The sequence below is a fragment of the Pinus tabuliformis genome, chromosome 2_1, assembly GCF_031772625.1.
Source record: "Pinus tabuliformis cultivar Carrire ecotype Pingquan chromosome 2_1, CPIR1, whole genome shotgun sequence".
NCBI lineage: Eukaryota > Viridiplantae > Streptophyta > Pinopsida > Pinales > Pinaceae > Pinus > Pinus tabuliformis.
Genome location: NC_142299.1, coordinates 36,445,235 through 36,465,757, shown reverse-complemented (window position 1 = coordinate 36,465,757; position 20,523 = coordinate 36,445,235). Strand labels below are relative to the sequence as shown.

Here is a 20,523-nt window from a genome sequence, read left to right as displayed (position 1 = left end):
GATGAGCCAGGTAAACAAAAATTTCAATTTTCAAATTCTTAATAGTTTTTTAAAATTTTGTTAAATCGTTTATAATTTGAAAGTTGGATATAATTTGTAATTTTGTTGAGCTAACTCATTACACTCCTATGTTTTTTGTAGCACAATGCTGGGAGGCTTTTGGTGGCCATTGTCCTGAATTGCAAAAGTTTGCAATTCGTATTTTGAGTCAAACGTGCAGTGCTACTGGGTGTGAGCGCAATTGGTCTGTCTTTGAGAGGATTCACACAAAGAAGAGAAACTGTTTGGATAAAAAACGGTTAAATGATCTAGTCTATGTCCAATACAACCTCCAGCTGAGACGCAACCAATTGCTGAACAAAAGACTTGATTCAGATCCCATTGTGTTGGAAGACATTGATCCAACATTAGATTGGGTAGTGGAGAGGCATCCAGCAGAGTTTGATCCTGATGGGGATCTTGATTTTGATTTAGAATCTAGATAGGTAGGCATCACTCGAACATGATGTTCAGTTGAATGCAGTTCTCGATCCACTTGTACTACCAGCCTCAGCCTCACAACCAGCAAGGACTCCAGTTGCAGGCGCTTCCTCTGCTCAACCATGACAGAAGCGCAGCTGCATATCTTCTCTATCTCAGCTTGCAACTGCTACACAGCCTGCTAGTGCTACTGCTTCTACAGTTGCAGTTGGAGATGATGATGATGAGGAGCGATGGGGCCCCCTGTCTGACTTTGATGATGATCCAGAGATTGATCCACATGATCTTGGCTCTTCTAGTAGTAGCTACTAGCTAGTGGCCCAGTAGTACTGGTCACAGTTTACTTTTGTTGTAGAGGCCATTTCTAGCCTCCTTGGTTATGTGTTTTTGTTTTGAACCTTTGATCATGTATGTATTGGACAATGCACTGGGTGCCATTTTGATATAATGGATATATTCATGACCCTACTTTGATCATATGTTGTCTTCCATCTATATTATAATGTTGTGTGTTTGGAAACATGAATGAAAATCTTTAAAAATATGTTTTTTTATAAAAAAATAAATATTTAATGTATTTTTTACAAGGACCGAGTCATTGAAATCGAGCCGGCCGAGTTGATACTGAGTCGGAGTCGACCCTCAGCCGAGTCAGAGTTCGAGTCGGAGTTTTAAAACATTGGATAAAACACAAGGTGAAGAAATTTGTTTGGGGCTAAGATGAAGGAAATTACCAACAATAAGCTTTGAGGACAAAGCTTCTGAAGGAAGGGGCAATGTTACGAACATAAATTGGATAAAACAAAATAAACATAAATAAATATAAATAAATGTAAATACTAAATAATCAAGTAATGATTATGTTAAGTAGTCATTAGTTAAGTGCAAAGGTATGTCTAAAAGACATGCCCAGTCAAGAAAGGACACTTGCTTAGGTATATATGCGGGTCCTCATTGTAACATTCATCATCACTTGTACATTTTATATATATAATAAATTATTATTACAAATACCTCATGTATTTTTACATTAAAGTCAATAAGCTTAGAGCTATAGGTTTTGTTGCTTCAAGAATGAACAACATGGAAGGGAATTCCATTGGCAAAAATAAATTTTCCAATTGCATGACTTGTGTCATCTCGATTTAGAACATTGTACATTCCAGACATTGTAGCACCCATTGCACAAGAACAAGATGCCCTAGTAGAGCCCTTTGTCTTTTTTGATGAAGCACTGGATGGAGGCATATTTGTGCATGGATCAACATTTTTGCTAGAAAACAATCCTTTTCCCCTGGCTGCCCTTTCTAGCCTCCAAAGTTGCTCTCTTTGAGCTGGATTCAGTTTCTTTGAGGGACACATATTGACTCCTTTACCTGTAATAGCCAAAATATGTTGCTTCACCATGGTATAGTTGCCAACAAAGTGATGGCCACAAATATTGCAGACCCAATCACGTGCGCCACCACCAACTTTTGGATTTTTTTCGGAAGTCTGGTTACATAGATTAGAAGTGGTTTTAGAGGATTAAGTATTTCCTTTGGAAATTTTGCTAGATCTCTTGGTGGGCCTTCAGAATCTACAACATGCAAAGGCCTATTCTGATTTCCTGCCCTCCTGTGACTGCTTTCAATTTCTTCTTTTGCATGATGTGACTCACTACCACTATAGCTACTGTCACTGTTTCCACTGTTCCCAGAATAACTCTCACTCATAGTTGTAATTTGTAGGCTGCAACAAGGGTTTTAACTTTTCAATTTTGAAATTTGATTCTTGAATTGATTTAAAAAAAATTTATAACAATAAAAAAAAATTATAAATATTAAATTTTATTTTTAATAAAACGTTTATCATTTGACATTTATGCATATGCGACTATTTGAAAATTACAACAAAAAATATATATATATATATTTTTTTTGTTACAGAGGCTACACTGTACAACATTACTCACTGTGGATGGGGCCGATGGGCTAAGACTCCAGAGCTGTGGGGTCATCAGTCGACTGAGTGCAGCAGTGGGCAGCGGTTCAGTGAGGGGAGTCATGAGTGAGCGAGTTCAGTGAGAGGAGCTTGACTGAGTGATGGAACTACTTCTCAAATGCAACTTGATTCAAGATATAAGCAAGTATATAAATGGATGATTCATATAAAATATATATTCAATAATGATCTATGTGACATTTAAAAATAGAAAATATAAACGAGTGCCTTGTAAATAATTGCTCAAATAAAATGACAAGTATACAAAGGAGCAAAGCTTCCACAAGCACAATAGCTCGTATCAAGTGTACAAAATGGGAGCCCAAGGCTCATTTAAATAGAGAAATGGGAGCAAATCCCAAGAGAGAAACCATGTGACAAGTGTGAATGGAGATGATCCCAAGGAAGGAAAATCGAGTCCCAAGAGAGAGAGCTGTTATGACACATGTGCAGGTCGAAATTCTCATGCTGCCCAATGTGTTTCCTTTGTGTAGAACTCGAGTTGCCAAGTGTGAGAGCTTGTTGGTGAATGAGGGAGCTAACTCTCAATCAAATTGTATCAATTCAACCAGTGGATGGAAACTCTCCAAACCACCTCAAATCTGCCATCCGTAAGAGGCATCAAGGAATGCGTGTAGCATGAAGTGTAGTTGAGTGTACAAGTGTGAGAATAGGTGGAGTTGAATTGAATTGAAGACTCCACTTAACTCTCCAAAAATATCTCATGCAATATTCATTGATCCTCAGAAAGTCCCACACTGCCATGTCACCAAATCGAACTCCTCAAATGTAGCAAAAAATTTGATTTCCCATGTGCTCAATCTCTTTGATGATATCATATGCCCTATCGTCATTTAACTGCCTCTTGAGTTTCCTTTTGACTTGAGATAATTTCAAAGTCATTTCCATGTCATTTTGTCACATGACGTTCTCTTATTTTTCTCCATTTTATTTATTTCTGGGCTAATTTATCATCACATTTTCTCATAAACTTAGGAAAAGTGGGTTTGAGGGTCCATAATTTATTTTTCACCCCTCAAAGTATGTCTTAGTAGAAAGTTGAGGGGGAGAGGTGTAATTTTGAGCATACATACCTATACAACTTCTGTAGACAACACTTATTACAATTTACATACAAAATCTATTAAAATTCCCATCCCATAGGAAATTAAAAAAATTAAAAAAATGACCCTTAGACCTAATCAAATTCCGCGAAATTTTACGAGTGATTTAGCATGGTAATATACAATGACTCCAGACACTAGAACTCACCCAAGGCCTTGCCATCAAGCTGCACTTTGGCTTTGGGGTTATAACTGAGAGAAAAAACTCAATTAATTATCACCCGCTAAAAAGCACAAATAATTAACCAAGTCAAAAAAAACTCCCTAGAGTAAAGTCACTTGATGACAATGTCCCAAGCTACCTAGGCCTGTAACCCTGTTACATGACTCTATTTCATCATGCTAGCATCACTTTACAACGTCTCCGCAGGGCTTGCGAAATCTGAGTACAATAGAGAAGAAGATGAGAAGCATAAGAAAGAGCTTAAAAGCTCTGATGATATCTGAACTCTACAGGGACTTGAATTCTCTGTCATATCCTCATGCATGAAGTCTTCAAATCTTCATGTATACTTCAGTGGTCAACAATACCAAATGTGAATTAGGAAAACTCTAAAATCATTATAAAGAAAGATTGTATTCTAATCATAAAAGTCAACATTATGATCAATCAACATATTGACATCACTATGAACAAAGGCAATATTTGGCCTATCTTTGTAATGATTGTCACAATCCTCTGAAGAAATTCAATTTCAATGCCAGTTGGTTTCAAAATAGTAGTCATTCTTGGAATCACATTACCGAAAGTTCTATTCAGGAAGTCTATAAATATAGTTCTTTAGAAGATCAAATGAGTGTGCATTGACTCTTCAACAATAAGGCAATTGTGTTAAGTTCAAAGATTGTGTTGCCTTGTTTCTTTGACAGTGACAGCATCGATAACAAAGTATCTTGTGAAAGCATTACAAGCAAGAATGAAGACATAACCTTTTTATGCTTTGAGGACAACACATCATTAATGTGAGAGGTAATGTAATGAATATTAAATACAAAAATAAACATTTGATCATCGTCATCATCATAATATTAATAATAATAAGGAAACAAAGGGATACAATGCTTTACCTTCATGACTAGTCAATGCATATAAATATACCATCACAAGGCTCACTGTTGCTATCTATCAGTCATTCATTTCAATCATATATATATATATATATATAGATATATATTTCTCATTACCGTCCTGTTTATTTTGGATATTTAGAGTATGAATAATGGTTCAGAATGGTTCATTCATAAAATACAAGGTTTTGGGATTAATATATGATGGATATTTGTTTAGTCTCCTTCAACATTTTCAAAGGACATAGTAAAATGTTATTTATTAGACATGGCCTAAATGAATCTTTTGTATGTTTGTGGAGCACTCTAGATGCTAAGCTCTTCTTGCAATATTGCATGGCTTGATTATGTACTTATATGTATTCTCGGCAGTCCGGGAAAAAATGGAGAAGGAAATAAAGGAGCGTGATGAAAGATATACAGAGCTTGATGCAAAGTTTGGGCGTTTGCAAAAGAGAGCAAAGCAGAAGATACAAGAACTTCAAAAGGTTTAAATTTTGCATTAAGATATCTCTGCTGTTTACATTATTGCTTGCACAAGCACTGACTTATTAAATTGCATTAATGTTGGTTTTCCTTGTTGTCACAGTTCAGCCTTAGTGGATCTGTTCATTTCATTTTATTTTGGGTGGATGTATGCCTGTCTATTTCAGGAGAAGGAAGATGTTGAGGCTCAGCTTTCGATTGCGAGTGAGAAAGCTTCACAAGCCATGGCACAGCAATCTGCAGTCCAAGAGGAACTGGAATGCACTCGACGTCAAACAGGTGAAGCGCTACGGTCCTTAGATGGGGAGAAGCAGCAATTACGCAGTGCTAATAGTAGGTAGGTTACTTTCAACCTCGTCATGTTAAAATGTCACATATTCATAGAGACATATCTACTTCTTTCCCCCCCTCGATATTTCTTAAAATGATTACATTATTCCCTGAAAATTTTCAGTCATTTTTCTCATCAGTAAGGAAATCAATGAAAGAATTATCATTGATAACATTAATGTTTTAAACACAGATATTGGAGTAGCATAACAATATATTTGCTTAATATAGCTGACAACTTGTCTCATCCTTTTGTTAGATGTTTTCAATCAGCCAATAATTCTTAGTATGGATGACCAATACAAGGTGGATAACCACAGATAAAGGTTTTTAAGGACAAATGGAGTTGGATATAACTTTTTCTTTCCTGGTTTTTTATTTAGCTTCTATCCTGTAGATAATCAGTCGTTGGAATGTCCGCTATCTCATTTTATGAGCTCTTCTGAGTGCCTGAGATGGTTCTCCTTACAGGCAGAAAGAGATTCTTGAGGAGTTGCGTCGAACTTTGGAAGCTAGGGAGCATGATATAGAAGAATTAAAGCAGTCTCTTTCTGAGAAAGATCAGGTTTGTGGAGCATATACTTTCATAAAAAAAGAAAATAGCAATAGAAGGCAATGATAATATGAGAGTAGAGGCAAGACTATTCTTTTGAAGAAAAAGCTAATTATAATAATCAAATTTACAGGATAAAGGACTTTTGACTCTGTGTCCATTATGATCCTTAGCCCTTAGGATTGAATCACAAACAATAAATCGGAAATGATTAATAGTATATTCAATTCTATTTTTAACTCTAATTGGGACCCATAGGTCCTTATTACACCCCAAGGGAGGATAGCACCAGCGTCCCTGACATGTCTGTAAAAAAACAGAATGCTGTACATAAAGATTTCTTGTATTGACTACACAATCATATCATTAGAAGAAATGTCTACCCACTTTGATTAGCTAGAGGAAAATACTGTCTAAGAAATGCTTCTAAAAGACAAATTTCTGGTCCAATTTCTATTTTGCAGCTTGGCAGCCTTAAACCAATTCTTGTTTTGAAAAGTCATCCTCATTGCAATTGCATGATTTCAAAGCCCCTTGAAAATTTGGGAATCTGAAGGTCTGCACCCGGTCCTTATGTTGGTGAATCGTGTTGGTCTTGCTCTTCCTCAAGGTCCAGTTGAGCATTCAAAAGAGAGCCACTTAACTCCATCAAAACATTGCTGACCCTTATCATAACTTTGAATGCTTCACTTTTTGCATCTAGATTTTCTGCTTCATCATCAATCTCCTTGGCACAATTAATCTCTCCTTTGCAGATTGCTGCAAGCATATCCAACTCTAAGAATCCCGAGCTTCTTCATTGTCTTATGTACTGGGCAGTTCCATTGACCTACTTTTGGTCATTTGTTGGACATTAATACACTTATCTTATTAACCGTTTGCATTGTTTAAACATGTTATTGAAGAGAATGGTAAACATAAAATTCAGAATAACTCTCCTTTTTTGTTAGTAATTCTTGGTAGTCTTAAGTTAATATCAAGTTGGTCATGAGATTTTTGAAGATTTTATTTACAGCTAAAAGTAAAAATAGGAATTGTAAGTCGGAGCAAACTGGAATAAATTATGGTAATATTATAAATACCTGTCCACTTTAGTTGTAATTACATCAGTATTAGAAAGCCTTAGTGATTTGTCTCAATGTGCATAGTAAAATGTCCTCTTTCCTGGCTGTGAAACTCTTCACTCATTTTTTCCTCTTCTTGAACTATCCTTTCCTTGAGGGATAAATGATGTGATATCCCTTTCATCCCACCTAATGGAACCTAGGTAGTTGCATTGACACCTTGGGTATTACCAGAAACCTAGTGTTCCTCCACAGGGTTGTTCACTGCCTTGATGTCAACTTCTCTACTCCTTATTTGGACTGCATCTTTCTCTCTGATCAACTGCTTTTGTGCATCTGATCTGGGTAGTATTCTGCAATGCCCCATTTCCGGATGATGGTAGCAGAGAACAACTCAGTAGCCTAGCCATTCTGATAGGCTACAAAATTAAAATAATTATGGAGGAATTAATTAAGGCGACTAAGAGAAAGAATATTAAAAAAGTCACTTTATTTAATGAAGGAAAAGTGACTGATGGTATTTGTTACCTGCTCATATGCACATGGCAGGGAACGAGAATTCATTGTCCAATGGATGAATCATGAGGCACTTAACAATTTTTCAGATGTTCAGAAGTCTAGTAGGGTACCTATGCCCATTTTTTCTCTCTCATCTCGCTATACTTGCTTCTCTCAAATTCTGTACCCCCATGGGGGAATTGTACTAAATGAACGCTAGCATGATGAATTTATGTAATAGGCTTAGGCAATTTGGGACTCGGTTACCAAGTGAGTCCACTCAAGGGTGTTTTTTTCACTGGACTAATTATTTTTGTTTTTTAGCGATAAATGACTAGTCAAATTTTTTCATTCATATACCTCCAAAGCTAGAGTGCGGCTTAATAACTAGGCCTTGAATGTGTCTTAGTGCCTAGGGTCATTGTATATTACCATGCTAGGTCATATCTAGAGCCTTACGAGATTTGATTAGGTCTTTCTAGGACTTTTTAAATAATTAAAAATTCCTTCAAGATGGGATTTTTAATTATTTTTCTGTGTAATGATGTAAATAAGTGGCCTTAAGAAATATTGGTGGCATGTAGGTGCTCGAAATTCATGCTCAGGATGCAAACATTCTCCTAGTACCCACTTTGGGGGTCTAAAAATAATTAATTCCCCATGAAAACCCACTTTTTCAAAAGTGTGGATGAAAAGTTAAGAAAAATTGCAAGAATAAATATGTGGTGAATTTATTAAAGTCATAATTCCAAGTCAAAGAATCAACTCAAGTGATGTGGCATAAAAGTGGAGTTAAGGAGCTGATTTGGAATGCTAAGTGGGCCCACGAATTTGGGAAAATATTGGCTGCCACAAAAGAGGGACGAATTGCTCCTTTCAACACCTAAAAAAGGGGACCAAATACCACATTTTGAGGGCCACTAACAGCTTAAAAGAGTGGATAAATTAGGACTGATATGACAGATTTTTTTGGGAACCAAAAAATGGAATTAACTCCCCCTTACACCACTTTATTTCCTCCACTTAATTTGCTGGAATCTACAGCAAGTATGCAGCCCATGTGCGCCAGCAAAATTAGAGGGATATGCTGTCAGCATGCAATCATACTTAGCCCACAAATAAAGAAACTATGCAGGCTTTATTTGGTGCTTACACAGGACAGTAAATTGAAGGGATACACTCAACCATAATCAGCAGATTCGTGGGGCCTCTTGGCTCTCCAAAAATTCTATATAAGCCACTCATTTGCTCTCATTTGGGGAGATAGAAGTTTGAAGAGCTTGGGAAAACTATATTGTAATTTTATGTCATCTTTTGTTAATAAAAGACTTTGGAGGTCCATGATCTAGTATCTTGTGTGTTTGCTTGGAGCAAATTGAGGTAACCTTGTTCTGTGTGTTTGCTTGGAGCAAATTGAGGTAACCTTGTTCTGTTTGTTAGAAAATCATTGGCAATTAGATTTTCTTACTTGGTAATTACTTGTGAGAGTTAATCTTCTTTCTTTAGTTATTTATAGTTTCTTCTTCATCAAGTAATTACACAAACTATTCTTGCAAGATCACAAAGAAGTAAGAGACCCAAAGATTTAGGCTTTCAAGCTACGGAAAAACCCGTCAAAAGGGGAAAACCCACCAATCATCTTGTTATTGAATCAATTCAAAATGAGATATCTGACCCAAAATCAAAGACTTCCTCCAAGTCAGCCCTCCAAACATCAAAGTCAAAGACAAGCTTCTACAAGGATCTGATCACTGTTTCAATTCTTAGAAGAGTTTCAGTCCTGTCAAAAATTGTAGATTGCTTCAGATTGTTGGCCCTTATTATAGATTGTAAACCTCTTGAGTGTTAGTGTTCGGTCCTTTATTCTTTCACTCTTGTTCGCATCCTCCGAATTATGGCTTGATCATCCTCCTTTTCAATTACAGAACTCGCACTTCATTCTTCAGATACTGCTGCAACCTTTCGGTCAGTTACCACAAAACTTCGACTCCTGTTGTAGAATTCAGTTCAGTCATAGACTTTGGTTTGTTTTGGCTTGTAAACTTCTTGCAACTTCGGATTTTCTTATTTGGATTGATTGCAAAACAAGAGCTTCTTTTCTTGCTTGTTGTGTTGCCAAAAGAGGCCGAGTAAGTGTCTTTACATATACGTCCAGGAGGTGTCAATAGCCACACAGGCCGACTTGGAGGTATGACCAATAATTTGACAAAAAATAAAAAAGTCATTTTTCTTTTTTTACAATTGTCAACTTTGACATGATTCTTTTACAATTTTTTTTCTTGACTCTTTTTGACTTAATGAGCATGAAGAACATGCTAGATCAAAATAAATTCAATAATAACATTTTCTTGCATTATGAAGGCTGACACTAGTTACATTTTCCAACACTCGCTCTTAACTAGGGAGGTATTCATAATGACTCAACAAGTCTATCTCAAGTGGGTTTCACACTTGAGCTTTTGGACTTTATCTCTCAGGAAATGCAAGATTTCACTGTTACAATCCTCAATTGTATCTTTCCATCATTAGGATCTCCTCTCACTCAAGTCTCTTGATTTGACTCCATTGCCGAACAGAAAGACACTAGCCCTTGGTCCTTCCATCCACATATTTGCTCAATTCATAAAAACTTATTTTACTAGAAACATCTCTTCATTTCACCTTGGACTTGCTTGAACAAGTTCTAGCAATCATTCTGTAGGAAAGCTCCCTTGGGTTGGCCTCAATGTAGAAGAGGGTTGTTGAGGTGACTGTGGCCTGCATCTTATTATGCCAAAAATTTCCTTGAGCTTTAGGAAATTACCTTAAGAAGTGTGGGTTTGTGTGATAATAGGGACCAAAGCAAGCATTTTCCATATGTTTGATGCTGTAATAGTGTTATGAATATAATTCATATGAAAATAATAAATATATTATAAATATAATAATAGTAAATAATAATTAATTAACTAATGGTTAGTTAGTTAGTAATGAAGAGGCATGTCTTAGAGACATGACCATTCATGAAAGGGCACCTGCCTAGGGTATATATGCAGACCCTCATTTGTAATCATCTCATATCCTACATCAATCAATATACAATAAACAATATATAGTTACATGTCTTACAATGGACATTTATGTCTTTGAAGTATTTTAAAGATTTCCGCTGCGTATACGACTTTTGGTCATTACATTGGTATCAGAGCATTCCTCTAAGTATATGAACTTTGCTCGTTACATTGGTATCTTTTTTTTGAGTATACGAACTTTGTTCTTTACAGTGGTATCAGAGCATTCCTTTGTGTATACGAACTTTGTTCGTTATATTTTATATTATACCCCAAAGAGGTGAATGACCACGTTTCACTAGGGTTGTAACTTTTCAAAAAGAAAAAAAAAAGATTATAAATATACATAGAGAAAAAATTATATAAAAAAGAAAAATAAAGTAAAAAAATTATAAAAAAAGAAGAGAGTTTAAGAGAAAAAAAGAACGATTGTTGAGAATATATATATATATATTATAAAAAAAATTAAAAAAAGAAAAAAAAATTAAATTAAAAAATAAATAATTAAATTAAATTAAATTACCAAGGAAGGTTATCAAGTCAAGAAAAATGGAGTCTAATTCGAAAATAATGAAGGAAGTAGTCAAGATGAGTCCCACACAACAATCACTATTTTGGACTAAATGTCCAAGTTGTCTAGATGAAATTGGATATACATATATTAAAAAAAGGTGCAATTTACATTGTCCAAGGTGTGGAAGATTATTTAGTACAAAAGAACACCAAGAGATTAAGAAGATGAAAATAAAACAATTAAAGGAAGAAATTAGAAAACTTCAATAAAAGAACGAAGCATCAGAGAAGAAATATAAAGATCTTGAAGATCGGTTTCATGAAAAATCAACAGAAAGCAACGAAGAAATTTGGCGTCTAAGGGACCACAATGAGAAATTACTTTCATAGATAAAAAAGTCCAAGGTTAAGAAACAAAGACTAAAACAAGAAAAGGAAAGTTCTAATAAGGAACTAAAGGAGAATCTATCAGAAAAAAAGAAAATTTGTGCCTAAAAACCCTTAATAAAAAATTATTAGAGAAAATAAAAAATTTAAAAGATAAAGAGAAAGATACTAAGGACAAAGTCAACGATTCAGAAAATGACGAACTTTCACGTCTAAGGAATCATAACCAAGCCTTATTTACACAAATAAATAAGCTTAAACATGGCAAGAAATCATTAAATGACAAGTTAGAACATTTTCAAGAAGTAGTATCGAAGTCTCCAATCGTTTCAGTCCAAGTTGAAGATAAAATTTTTTTTCGATCCAGTCAAAATTGTAACTCAAGCAGAGGATAAACCTACTGAAATGAAGACACATGCAGATGTTGCAGTTCAAACGATGGACATTCAAATGATGATTCAATAGCCAACTCAACAATAACAGTGGATGAAGGAAATCAAGAAACAACCACTAACATGATAAGGGAAAGTCCAACAAAAAGAACTATTTATCGACATCCGAATCACAAGAGAAAACTTTCCAATCAATCTACGTACCATTATCACTCATAACATAATCGACAAATTTACGTTCCCAAGAACACTGAAATTTGCAGAATCCAGTCCTACGATAACTATTCATCACAATTTTTCAGAGATTAGAAGATTTCACAGAAGATTAATCTAGGATGGTCTGATCCATTCTCAGTACGACAATTTTGTCTATCACTCAGAGCATCATATCATCTTGTATCAACAAAGATGAAAGTTCAGAGATGAGAAGATATTCTCAGTAAGCTTTGAAGAGAGAGGCAATGTTATGAGTATAATTCATATAAAAAAATTAAATATAAAAATAAAAATAATAATAATAATAAATAATTAATTAACTAATGGTTATTTAGTTAGTAATGAAGAGACATGTCTTAGAGACATGATCATTCATGAAAGGGCACTCGCCTAAGGTATATAAGCAAGCCCTCATTCTCATTTGTAATCATCTCATATCTTACATCAATTCAATATAAAATAATCAATATACAGTTACATTTCTTACAATGGACATTTATGTCTTTGAAGTATTTTAAAGATTTCCGCTGCATATATGACTTTTGGTCGTTACAAATAGGTTCCTGTGTTCAACCAGAAACGTACAGGATAGACAAGTCTGTTTTCATACAAGTAATCACTAACAAATGGATTGGTTAAAAAAATGGGAACGGGCATGTGTATCAACTTCTATGTGCTTAATGAAATAACATTATCTATGATTAATTATTTCCATTGTCGGTTACAAGAGATGTTTGGATCCACAATATGTTATTTTAGAGAGACATCTTGTGACTACATAACATGGAGGACCTGCCTGTAGAAGTTACATCTTTTTACCTGATTACAAGTCTTTTTCATAAGGTAAAATTCAAGATAATTGCTCCTGATATGTTTTGAAAAGTAATGCAGAGATTTTAGAGACATAGTGGTACTTTCTTTGAGGACTGTCCTATTGTCTGACAGAGACTCAAGTTGGAACTCTTTCTGGAGTTATGAGTAAAGCATACAACCTTTTCCATATGGTCAGAAAATATGAGCCTGGTTCCCCCAGACAAGAAAATATGACTTGGACCTTAAACTGAAATTAGTAAAGTACTTTGTACTATGAGAAATGTTGTGTGCAGTGCCATTGCATATCTAGTGCCTTTTTGACTGTTCGTTGACACCACTGACTATTGAAAGTTTAATTCATATAGTATGCTAGTATATTTTTTGTACTGAACAGTTACTATTTTGCCTTTGTTACTTAGTGTTAAGGGCTTTTCATGGTGTTGGCAATATTATTCACTTTACCTGTTTGTCACTGAGATAGTTTCTTTCTACTACATTAGATTACACAGCCAACTTTGATATTCTGCAGAAATGTTAGCATAATTTCATATGTATATAAAATTTTCCATAATCAGAAATCTTTTCTTTTGAGACGAGCATATTTATCTTTCTTTATGGTGCAGATGTTGCAAGATACAAAAGTCTCATTAAAAGCCATGGATGAAAAGCGCCAATCTTCCCTCTCTGAACTTGCTACAAAACATCAAAAGGTACCTTTTTGTTTAGAGAAATAGGAGTTAGCTTGGAAGTGCCTTGTTGTTTTAAATATGATCTTAAGGAGATTTCAGTTACTTGCTCTTTCATTGGTATGCAAATTTTTTCCAGATTGTGGAGAGCTTTGAATCTCAGTTGGCTGATGCAACATTGGAAAGGAGCAAAGCGGCTGAGGCAATATCAAAGCTACAGGTATGGTTTATATTATAAACGAATGCAAGGATGTAATGACTATTCCTAAATTTTTATTAGATTGTTTGGTTACTGATAAGCACTGTTATGACCCAGAAATTTCCACCCCTTGCAAAAGCCGAATGGAGTCCAGAAACACTAGGAAATAAGCACTGTCACCTCGCTTTCTTTCACCTCAAAGTTAGTGCTTGTTAACTTTGGGGAAGTTTTGTCATGGGCGGGGGAAGGGCAGGGGGGGGAGGGGGGGAAGAGATGGGGGAGGGTGTTCCCTAAATGATCAAGGTGTCAATAGTCTGAAAAGAAAACAATCAGTAACACCCAAAATCAATATTAATGCTGCTGACCTAAATAACTCTGGAACCAAATCTAGATAGCAGCAAGCTTGGAAGTGTCACAAATGCATAAAATATGCATAGGAAACAATGCAGGAAACCCATCTAAAATATGGGTACAAATCCCAATTCAAGAGTATGCCTTCAACTGATACACTAAGGTGCAACGACAGAAATGCAAGCTAATATAACTATTTTGTGGTTGTCTATGTTTAAATAAATGTCGTTTTTGAGTATTTTCTATGTTTTCTAACTTTTTTAGAGAAATCTGTTAATTTTTACTGCTAGTTTGTTCTCTGCTGTAGATATTGCATTTCTAAACTTTTTCAACATTTTTACATTACATTCACCCCATAACATCATATCATCATTAGCAGTTATGTAGAGAGAACAATAACATCAACAATGTAGTGGAACAGTACAACAAAAGAAAAGCATACACAATAGGGACACTAGGATTTAGGTCAGAGGCCAGTGCAAAACCCAACAAGGGGGTTAACCTAACCAAATTCTTCTTCTTAGATATTCATCAAATGTTCAGTGGAGATACAATGTACAAATATCATGAGACGTAAGTCTTTCATCATCAATCACATTAGGCCACCTAGGGCCAATCCTGGATCATACTAGATCCTCATAAAGGTAGCAGCAAGCATTCCACTCAAGAACGTATACACAAAGCCTGTCAACATTGTCATAAACATCACTGTCATATACATCATGGTCATAGACAACACTATTATGTAGTCATCACAAGTATCACTGCCATACTGTCATAAAGGAACGTGCCATACTAGGACACTGCCAATCGTTACTATCATATAAGGATTGCCATACAAGGACACTGCCAATCAACACTGTCATATAAGGCATTGTCACACATCAGTGTCATAAGCCCAAATGCTACTTCCATTCGTCACATTCATAAGCTCAAGTACCACTGTCATTCCATATAGTCATAAACCCAAATACCACTGTAGTAAGAACATTATTAAACACTAGGATCCCTGATCAATCATCACTGAATCTCTGTCCATTCATTACTGCATATATATAACTGACATGCCATACATCAGACTGAAGATATCGCTGTCATATGTTCACAAGATTTTACTGCTATGCTTCACTGTCACTAGCACATGAATTACTATCATACAACACTGTCATAACCACAATTGTTACACTGAAGATAGTTGCCCACACATTGTAATTTCTTTACTTAACACTCCTTTGACCAAGGGCTCTCTCTACTAGCGCAATACAAACTGTCCATCCAGAACTTAGCTTACCTTACAAATCATAGAATTACATACCTTTAAGGAGGTCAGCTTCTGCTCATAAAACTTGATTTTGTCTCTGAGAATTCGGCTCTGGTTAGGGCTTCTTGTAATGCAAAAGGTCTGTTCTCAATCCAACATTATTTAACAAGGAATCTCGACCCTCATTTGACTTCAGATCTGTACACAATTAGCGCTCGGCCCTCCTGTTGTATACACAAAAGTGTTGGCCCTGATTAGGGCACCATAACAGGCCACGTCCACCTCAGGTCAAGGCCTCAAAACCTGCGCTATCCTTTCTCGTTAAGGCTGATCCTCTTGTGCTATCTTTCGAAGGCTCTCGGCCCCTTTTTTTCCATGCATATGACCTCTTGTTCAAGCAGAACAGAAGCTCGGCCTTCCTGAATTCAGAGATATATATCAGTGGCCTGTGCATGCATGCTAATGCCTAGAATGCTCCATTGAAACTCGGGCATCACATGTCCAAAACGAAACACAGAAAAAGACCAATAGAAGACTCCTTGTCAAGCTCGGCTAGGGTTTCTAGTTACTGTGACTACCTCAGAAATTATTCTCCATCGATGGGATGCTCCTCTTGTGATATTTTTCAAGTGACAAATCTCTTTTATTTTTATAGACTTGGTGTGCAACAATTAGCCCTTTCTAGGACATTCCTTGAGCCAAGCCAACTTGAATTTCTCACCATTAGCCCATTTCATATTAATAAAAATTCTATTAAATGTATTTTACCAAATTGTTTGCCCAAATAATTTGTCATATTAATTAATAATGAGAGGACTGCCAAATATATCAATAATAATATTTCTTTATCAAATTTGAATTCTCTTTTGGGGCGAGATGGGCTTCTTTTGGGGTGGATGGGTTCCTATGAGGAAATTTATCCCATAGCTGCCCCAATTTTCAACAAAATCCTTCTACTAACATGAAGCACATGCATGTAGAACATAGATAAGAGATTAGATATGGTGGAACTTCATGGCACTAATTGTCAGTGATGATTTGACTCATCTGACTTAGACTTTTAGTCAAGGCCAACAAGACAGGTTAAAGATAAAAATTTTTGATCCCCAACAAAGCTATTGTAACAGTAACTGCATGAAGACATCTCAGAATAGGACATCTAAGACTTTCTTGTGATGACTTTATTTTCTGACATAACTTGAAAAACCTCTATTCTGAAATAAAAACCTTAATAACCTAGAACTACTTCCCAAATAAACTTGACATAATGTGAAAGTAAATACCGGGAAGAGGGGATTTGTTTGTGAACGGCTGACAATTGCCCAAACTTATGGTGTTAAAAACAGACACATAGTGCAAAGATGTGGCGATCAAAATTCTTTCCGTGTGCAGAAGAATGACTGAATATCTATCTGCCTAAAGTTGAGATCTTTTCAATGCCACAATGTCTAGATATTTCCAACGTCATTTTATGAGAACGTGGAATGACCATACTACCAAGCATATTTTTTGCAATGAGAAATTTATAAATTTTTTGATATTCTTACATGGGAGGAAAGCAAGTTAAAGTAAAGCACAAAAATATGACTCAATCTACCTGATATCTCAAAATGGAAATAATTAAACTTATCACCTATTGCTGCCTTGCTTACACACCTAAGTTAATGTGGGAAAAATCCTCAACCCCACTAGTTGTGGTGTTGGTGGCAAAGCTCATAATTGGGGCTGTCACCTAATCCCAATTCTTTCCGTCTAGGCTCTCTCCTAGCTAAAGCCAAGGGGCGTGGACCCTAAGGAAGATAATAAGGAAGGCTTGTTGGACTCAACATGTTCTAGGAGATTGTTAATTAATCAATTAAAGCATTCACCATTCAAAGACTTGAAAAACGACTGTAACAGGAGTTCCAGATCTTAGTACGGAACAAGATGATGTATGCAGAGGATGTGCTCTGGGAAGGTATACTAAAGCAACATTTCCTAGAAGTAAGAACATGGCTAAAAGTGTACTAGGATTGATACACTCAGACATCTGCGGACTTATGTCCACTAAAGCTCTTAGTGGTGCGAGCACTTCTTTACCTTCATTGACGACCACTCAAGGAAAACTTGGATTTATTTTCTGAAAACCAAGGACGAGGTTTTTTGTCGATTCAAAGAGTTCAGGGCTCTAGTGGAGAATTTGACTAGGAAGAAAATAAAAGTTTTTTGCTCAGATAATGGTGGAGAGTATGTCAATAAGGACTTCACTGATTTTTGCACTAAGGAGGGCATCAGAAGAGAGTGGACAACTCCTTACAATCCGGAGTGGAATGGAGTAGCAAAAAGGAAGAATAGGACTATTGTAGAAGCAGCTAGGGCCATGATGTATGATCAGGATATGCCAAAATTTCTGTGGGCAAAAGCATGCAACACAACTGTCTATGTTCAGAATAGGACTCCTCATTGGGCATTGGGCAAGATTACTCCAGAGAAAGTTTTCACAGGGAAGACGCCTGAAGTCAGTGATTTCAGGATATTTGGGAGCTTAGCATATTGCCGCATACCCGAGGAAAAGAGGAAGAAGCTGGATCAAACTGCAGAGAAAGGATATCTAGTGGGATATAGCGAGAACACTAAGGCATACAGAATCTATCTTCCAGGGAGCAGGAAGGTAGTAGTTCGACGAGATGTGAAGTTCATGGAGGACAAGGCTTTCAGAAAATCTCGACAAATGCCTTCGAGGAGTAGTCAAAAGAGGAGCCATTGGTCAAACCTCTTCAACCAATGGAAGTAAAGAATTCTTCCTCGAATCAGGAAGAATCTCAGGATGAGGAGGAGCTAACAGAAGCACCTGCTGGCAGAGGAAGAACGAGCAGGGAACTTCGTCAGATTCTGTGAGATGCAGAGGACTTCAATGGTGCGCCAAGGAACAATAAGAGGGAGCAAAAACAACCAGATAGATATCATGCATTAGTGGCTCAGGATGGGGAGCCTGCCAGTTTTTAGGAGGCAACTCAACATCGGGTTTGGCTAGATGCGATGGTAGAGGAGTACAACTCCATAATGGTGAACGATGTGTGGGAGGTAGTGCCAAGGCCTCAAGACAGATCAACGGTAGGTTCGAGATGGATCTACAAGATTAAATACGCTGTAGACGATAGTGTTGAGAAATACAAACACAGGTTTGTGGCTTGCTCAGAAGGAAGGAATTGACTATGAAGAGACCTTTGCCCCGATAGCCAGGTACACATCTATTAGAACCGTGATATCTTTTACAACACAGATGGGGTGGAAGATTCATCAGATGGATGTCAAAACGACATTTCTGAATGGTGTGATAGAAGAAAAGGTATACATTGAACAACCAAAGGCCTTTGAGACACCTGAGAAGAAGTCTCATGTATGCAGATTGAGGAAAGCCTTGTATGGGCTGAAACAGGTTCCTGGAGCATGGTATGGGAAAATCGATGGCTACTTGCAGAAAATGGGATTTGTCAAGAGTGACGCAGATCCAAATCTCTACTATCTGGTTGTAGAGAATGAGCATCTAATCTTAGTATTATATGTGGATGATCTCTTCCTGACAGGATCATCCAGGCTCATAGGGGATTGCAAGAAGAATCTAGCAACGGAATTCGAAATGAAGGATTTGGGACAAATGCATTATTTCCTTGGGTTGGAAGTTTGGCAGCAAAAGGGGGAGATCTTCCTTGGGCAAGGGAGATATGCTACAAAAATCCTGAAGAGATTTAGCATGGAGGACTGTAGACCCATGGCTACTCCAATAATAACCAACTGGAAGAAGATTGATGCATCAGAAGACAAAGATGTTGATCCCACCTTATACATGCAACTCATAGGGTCCCTGATGTATTTGGTCAATACCAGGCCAGACATTTGCTATGCTGTCAACACCCTTAGTCAGTTCATGGTGGAGCCGAAGAGGGCGCACTGGGCAGCAACCAAACATGTTCTCAGGTATTTATAGGGAACAGTTGATTATGGACTCTTGTACACCAGGGGTAAGGATATCAGATTGAGTGGGTTTACTGATGCAGATCGGGCAGGAAGTTTAGTGGATCGGAAAAGTACCTCTAGGTAATGTTTCAACATTGGATCAGGAATGACCACTTGGTGCAGCAGGAAACAGAAACCCGTGGCTCTGATCTTAGTATTATATGTGGATGATCTCTTCCTCATAGTATCATCCATGCTCATAGGGGACTGCAAGAAGAATCTAGCCACGGAATTCAACATGAAGGATTTGGGACGAATGCATTATTTCCTGGGGTTGGAAGTTTGGCAGCAAAAGGGGGAGATCTTCCTTGGGCAAGGGAGATATGCTACAAAAATCCTGAAGAGATTTAGGATGGAGGACTGTAGACCCATGGCTACTCCAATGATAACCAACTGGAAGAAGATTGATGCATCAAAAGACAAAGATGTTGATCCCACCTTATACAGGCAACTCATAGGGTCCCTGATGTATCTGGTCAATACCAGGCCAGACATTTGCTACGCTGTCAACACCCTCAGTCAGTTCATGGTGGAGTCGAAGAGGGTGCACTTGGCAGCAGCCAAACATGTTCTCAAGTATTTACAGGGAACAGTTGATTATGGACTCTTGTACACCAGGGGTAAGGATATTAGATTGAGTGGGTTTACTGATGCAGATTGGGTAGGAATTTTAGTGGATCGGAAAAGTACCTCTGGGTACTGTTTCAATATTGGATTAGGAATGACCTCCTGGTGTAGCAGGAAACAGAAATCCGTGGCTCTGATCTTAGTATTATATGTGGATGATCTCTTCCTGACAGTATCATCCATGCTCATAGGGGAGTGTAAGAAGAATCTAGCCACAGAATTCGACATGAAGGATTTGGGACGAATCCATTATTTCCTGGGGTTTGAAGTTTGGCAGCAAAAGGGGAAGATCTTCCTTGGGCAAGGGAGATATGCTACAGAAATCTTGAAGAGATTCAGGATGGAGGACTGTAGACCCATGGCTACTCCAATGATAACCAACTGGAAGAAGATTGATGCATCAGAAGACAAAGATATTGATCCCACCTTATACAGGGAACTCATAG

General features: G+C 36.9%; 1 protein-coding gene across 1 annotated transcript in view; it reads left to right on the top strand.

Moving 5' to 3' along the window:
* ATGRIP (Golgi-localized GRIP domain-containing protein) overlaps window positions 1–20,523 on the top strand; it is a 456,132-nt gene that overhangs the window by 137,759 nt on the left and 297,850 nt on the right. The window contains exons 8-12 of the mRNA XM_089402096.1: window positions 5,028–5,143; window positions 5,309–5,478; window positions 5,943–6,036; window positions 13,581–13,667; window positions 13,783–13,863. Coding sequence (XP_089258222.1) covers window positions 5,028–5,143; window positions 5,309–5,478; window positions 5,943–6,036; window positions 13,581–13,667; window positions 13,783–13,863 — 548 coding nt within the window. The remainder of the gene's footprint in view (window positions 1–5,027; window positions 5,144–5,308; window positions 5,479–5,942; window positions 6,037–13,580; window positions 13,668–13,782; window positions 13,864–20,523) is intronic.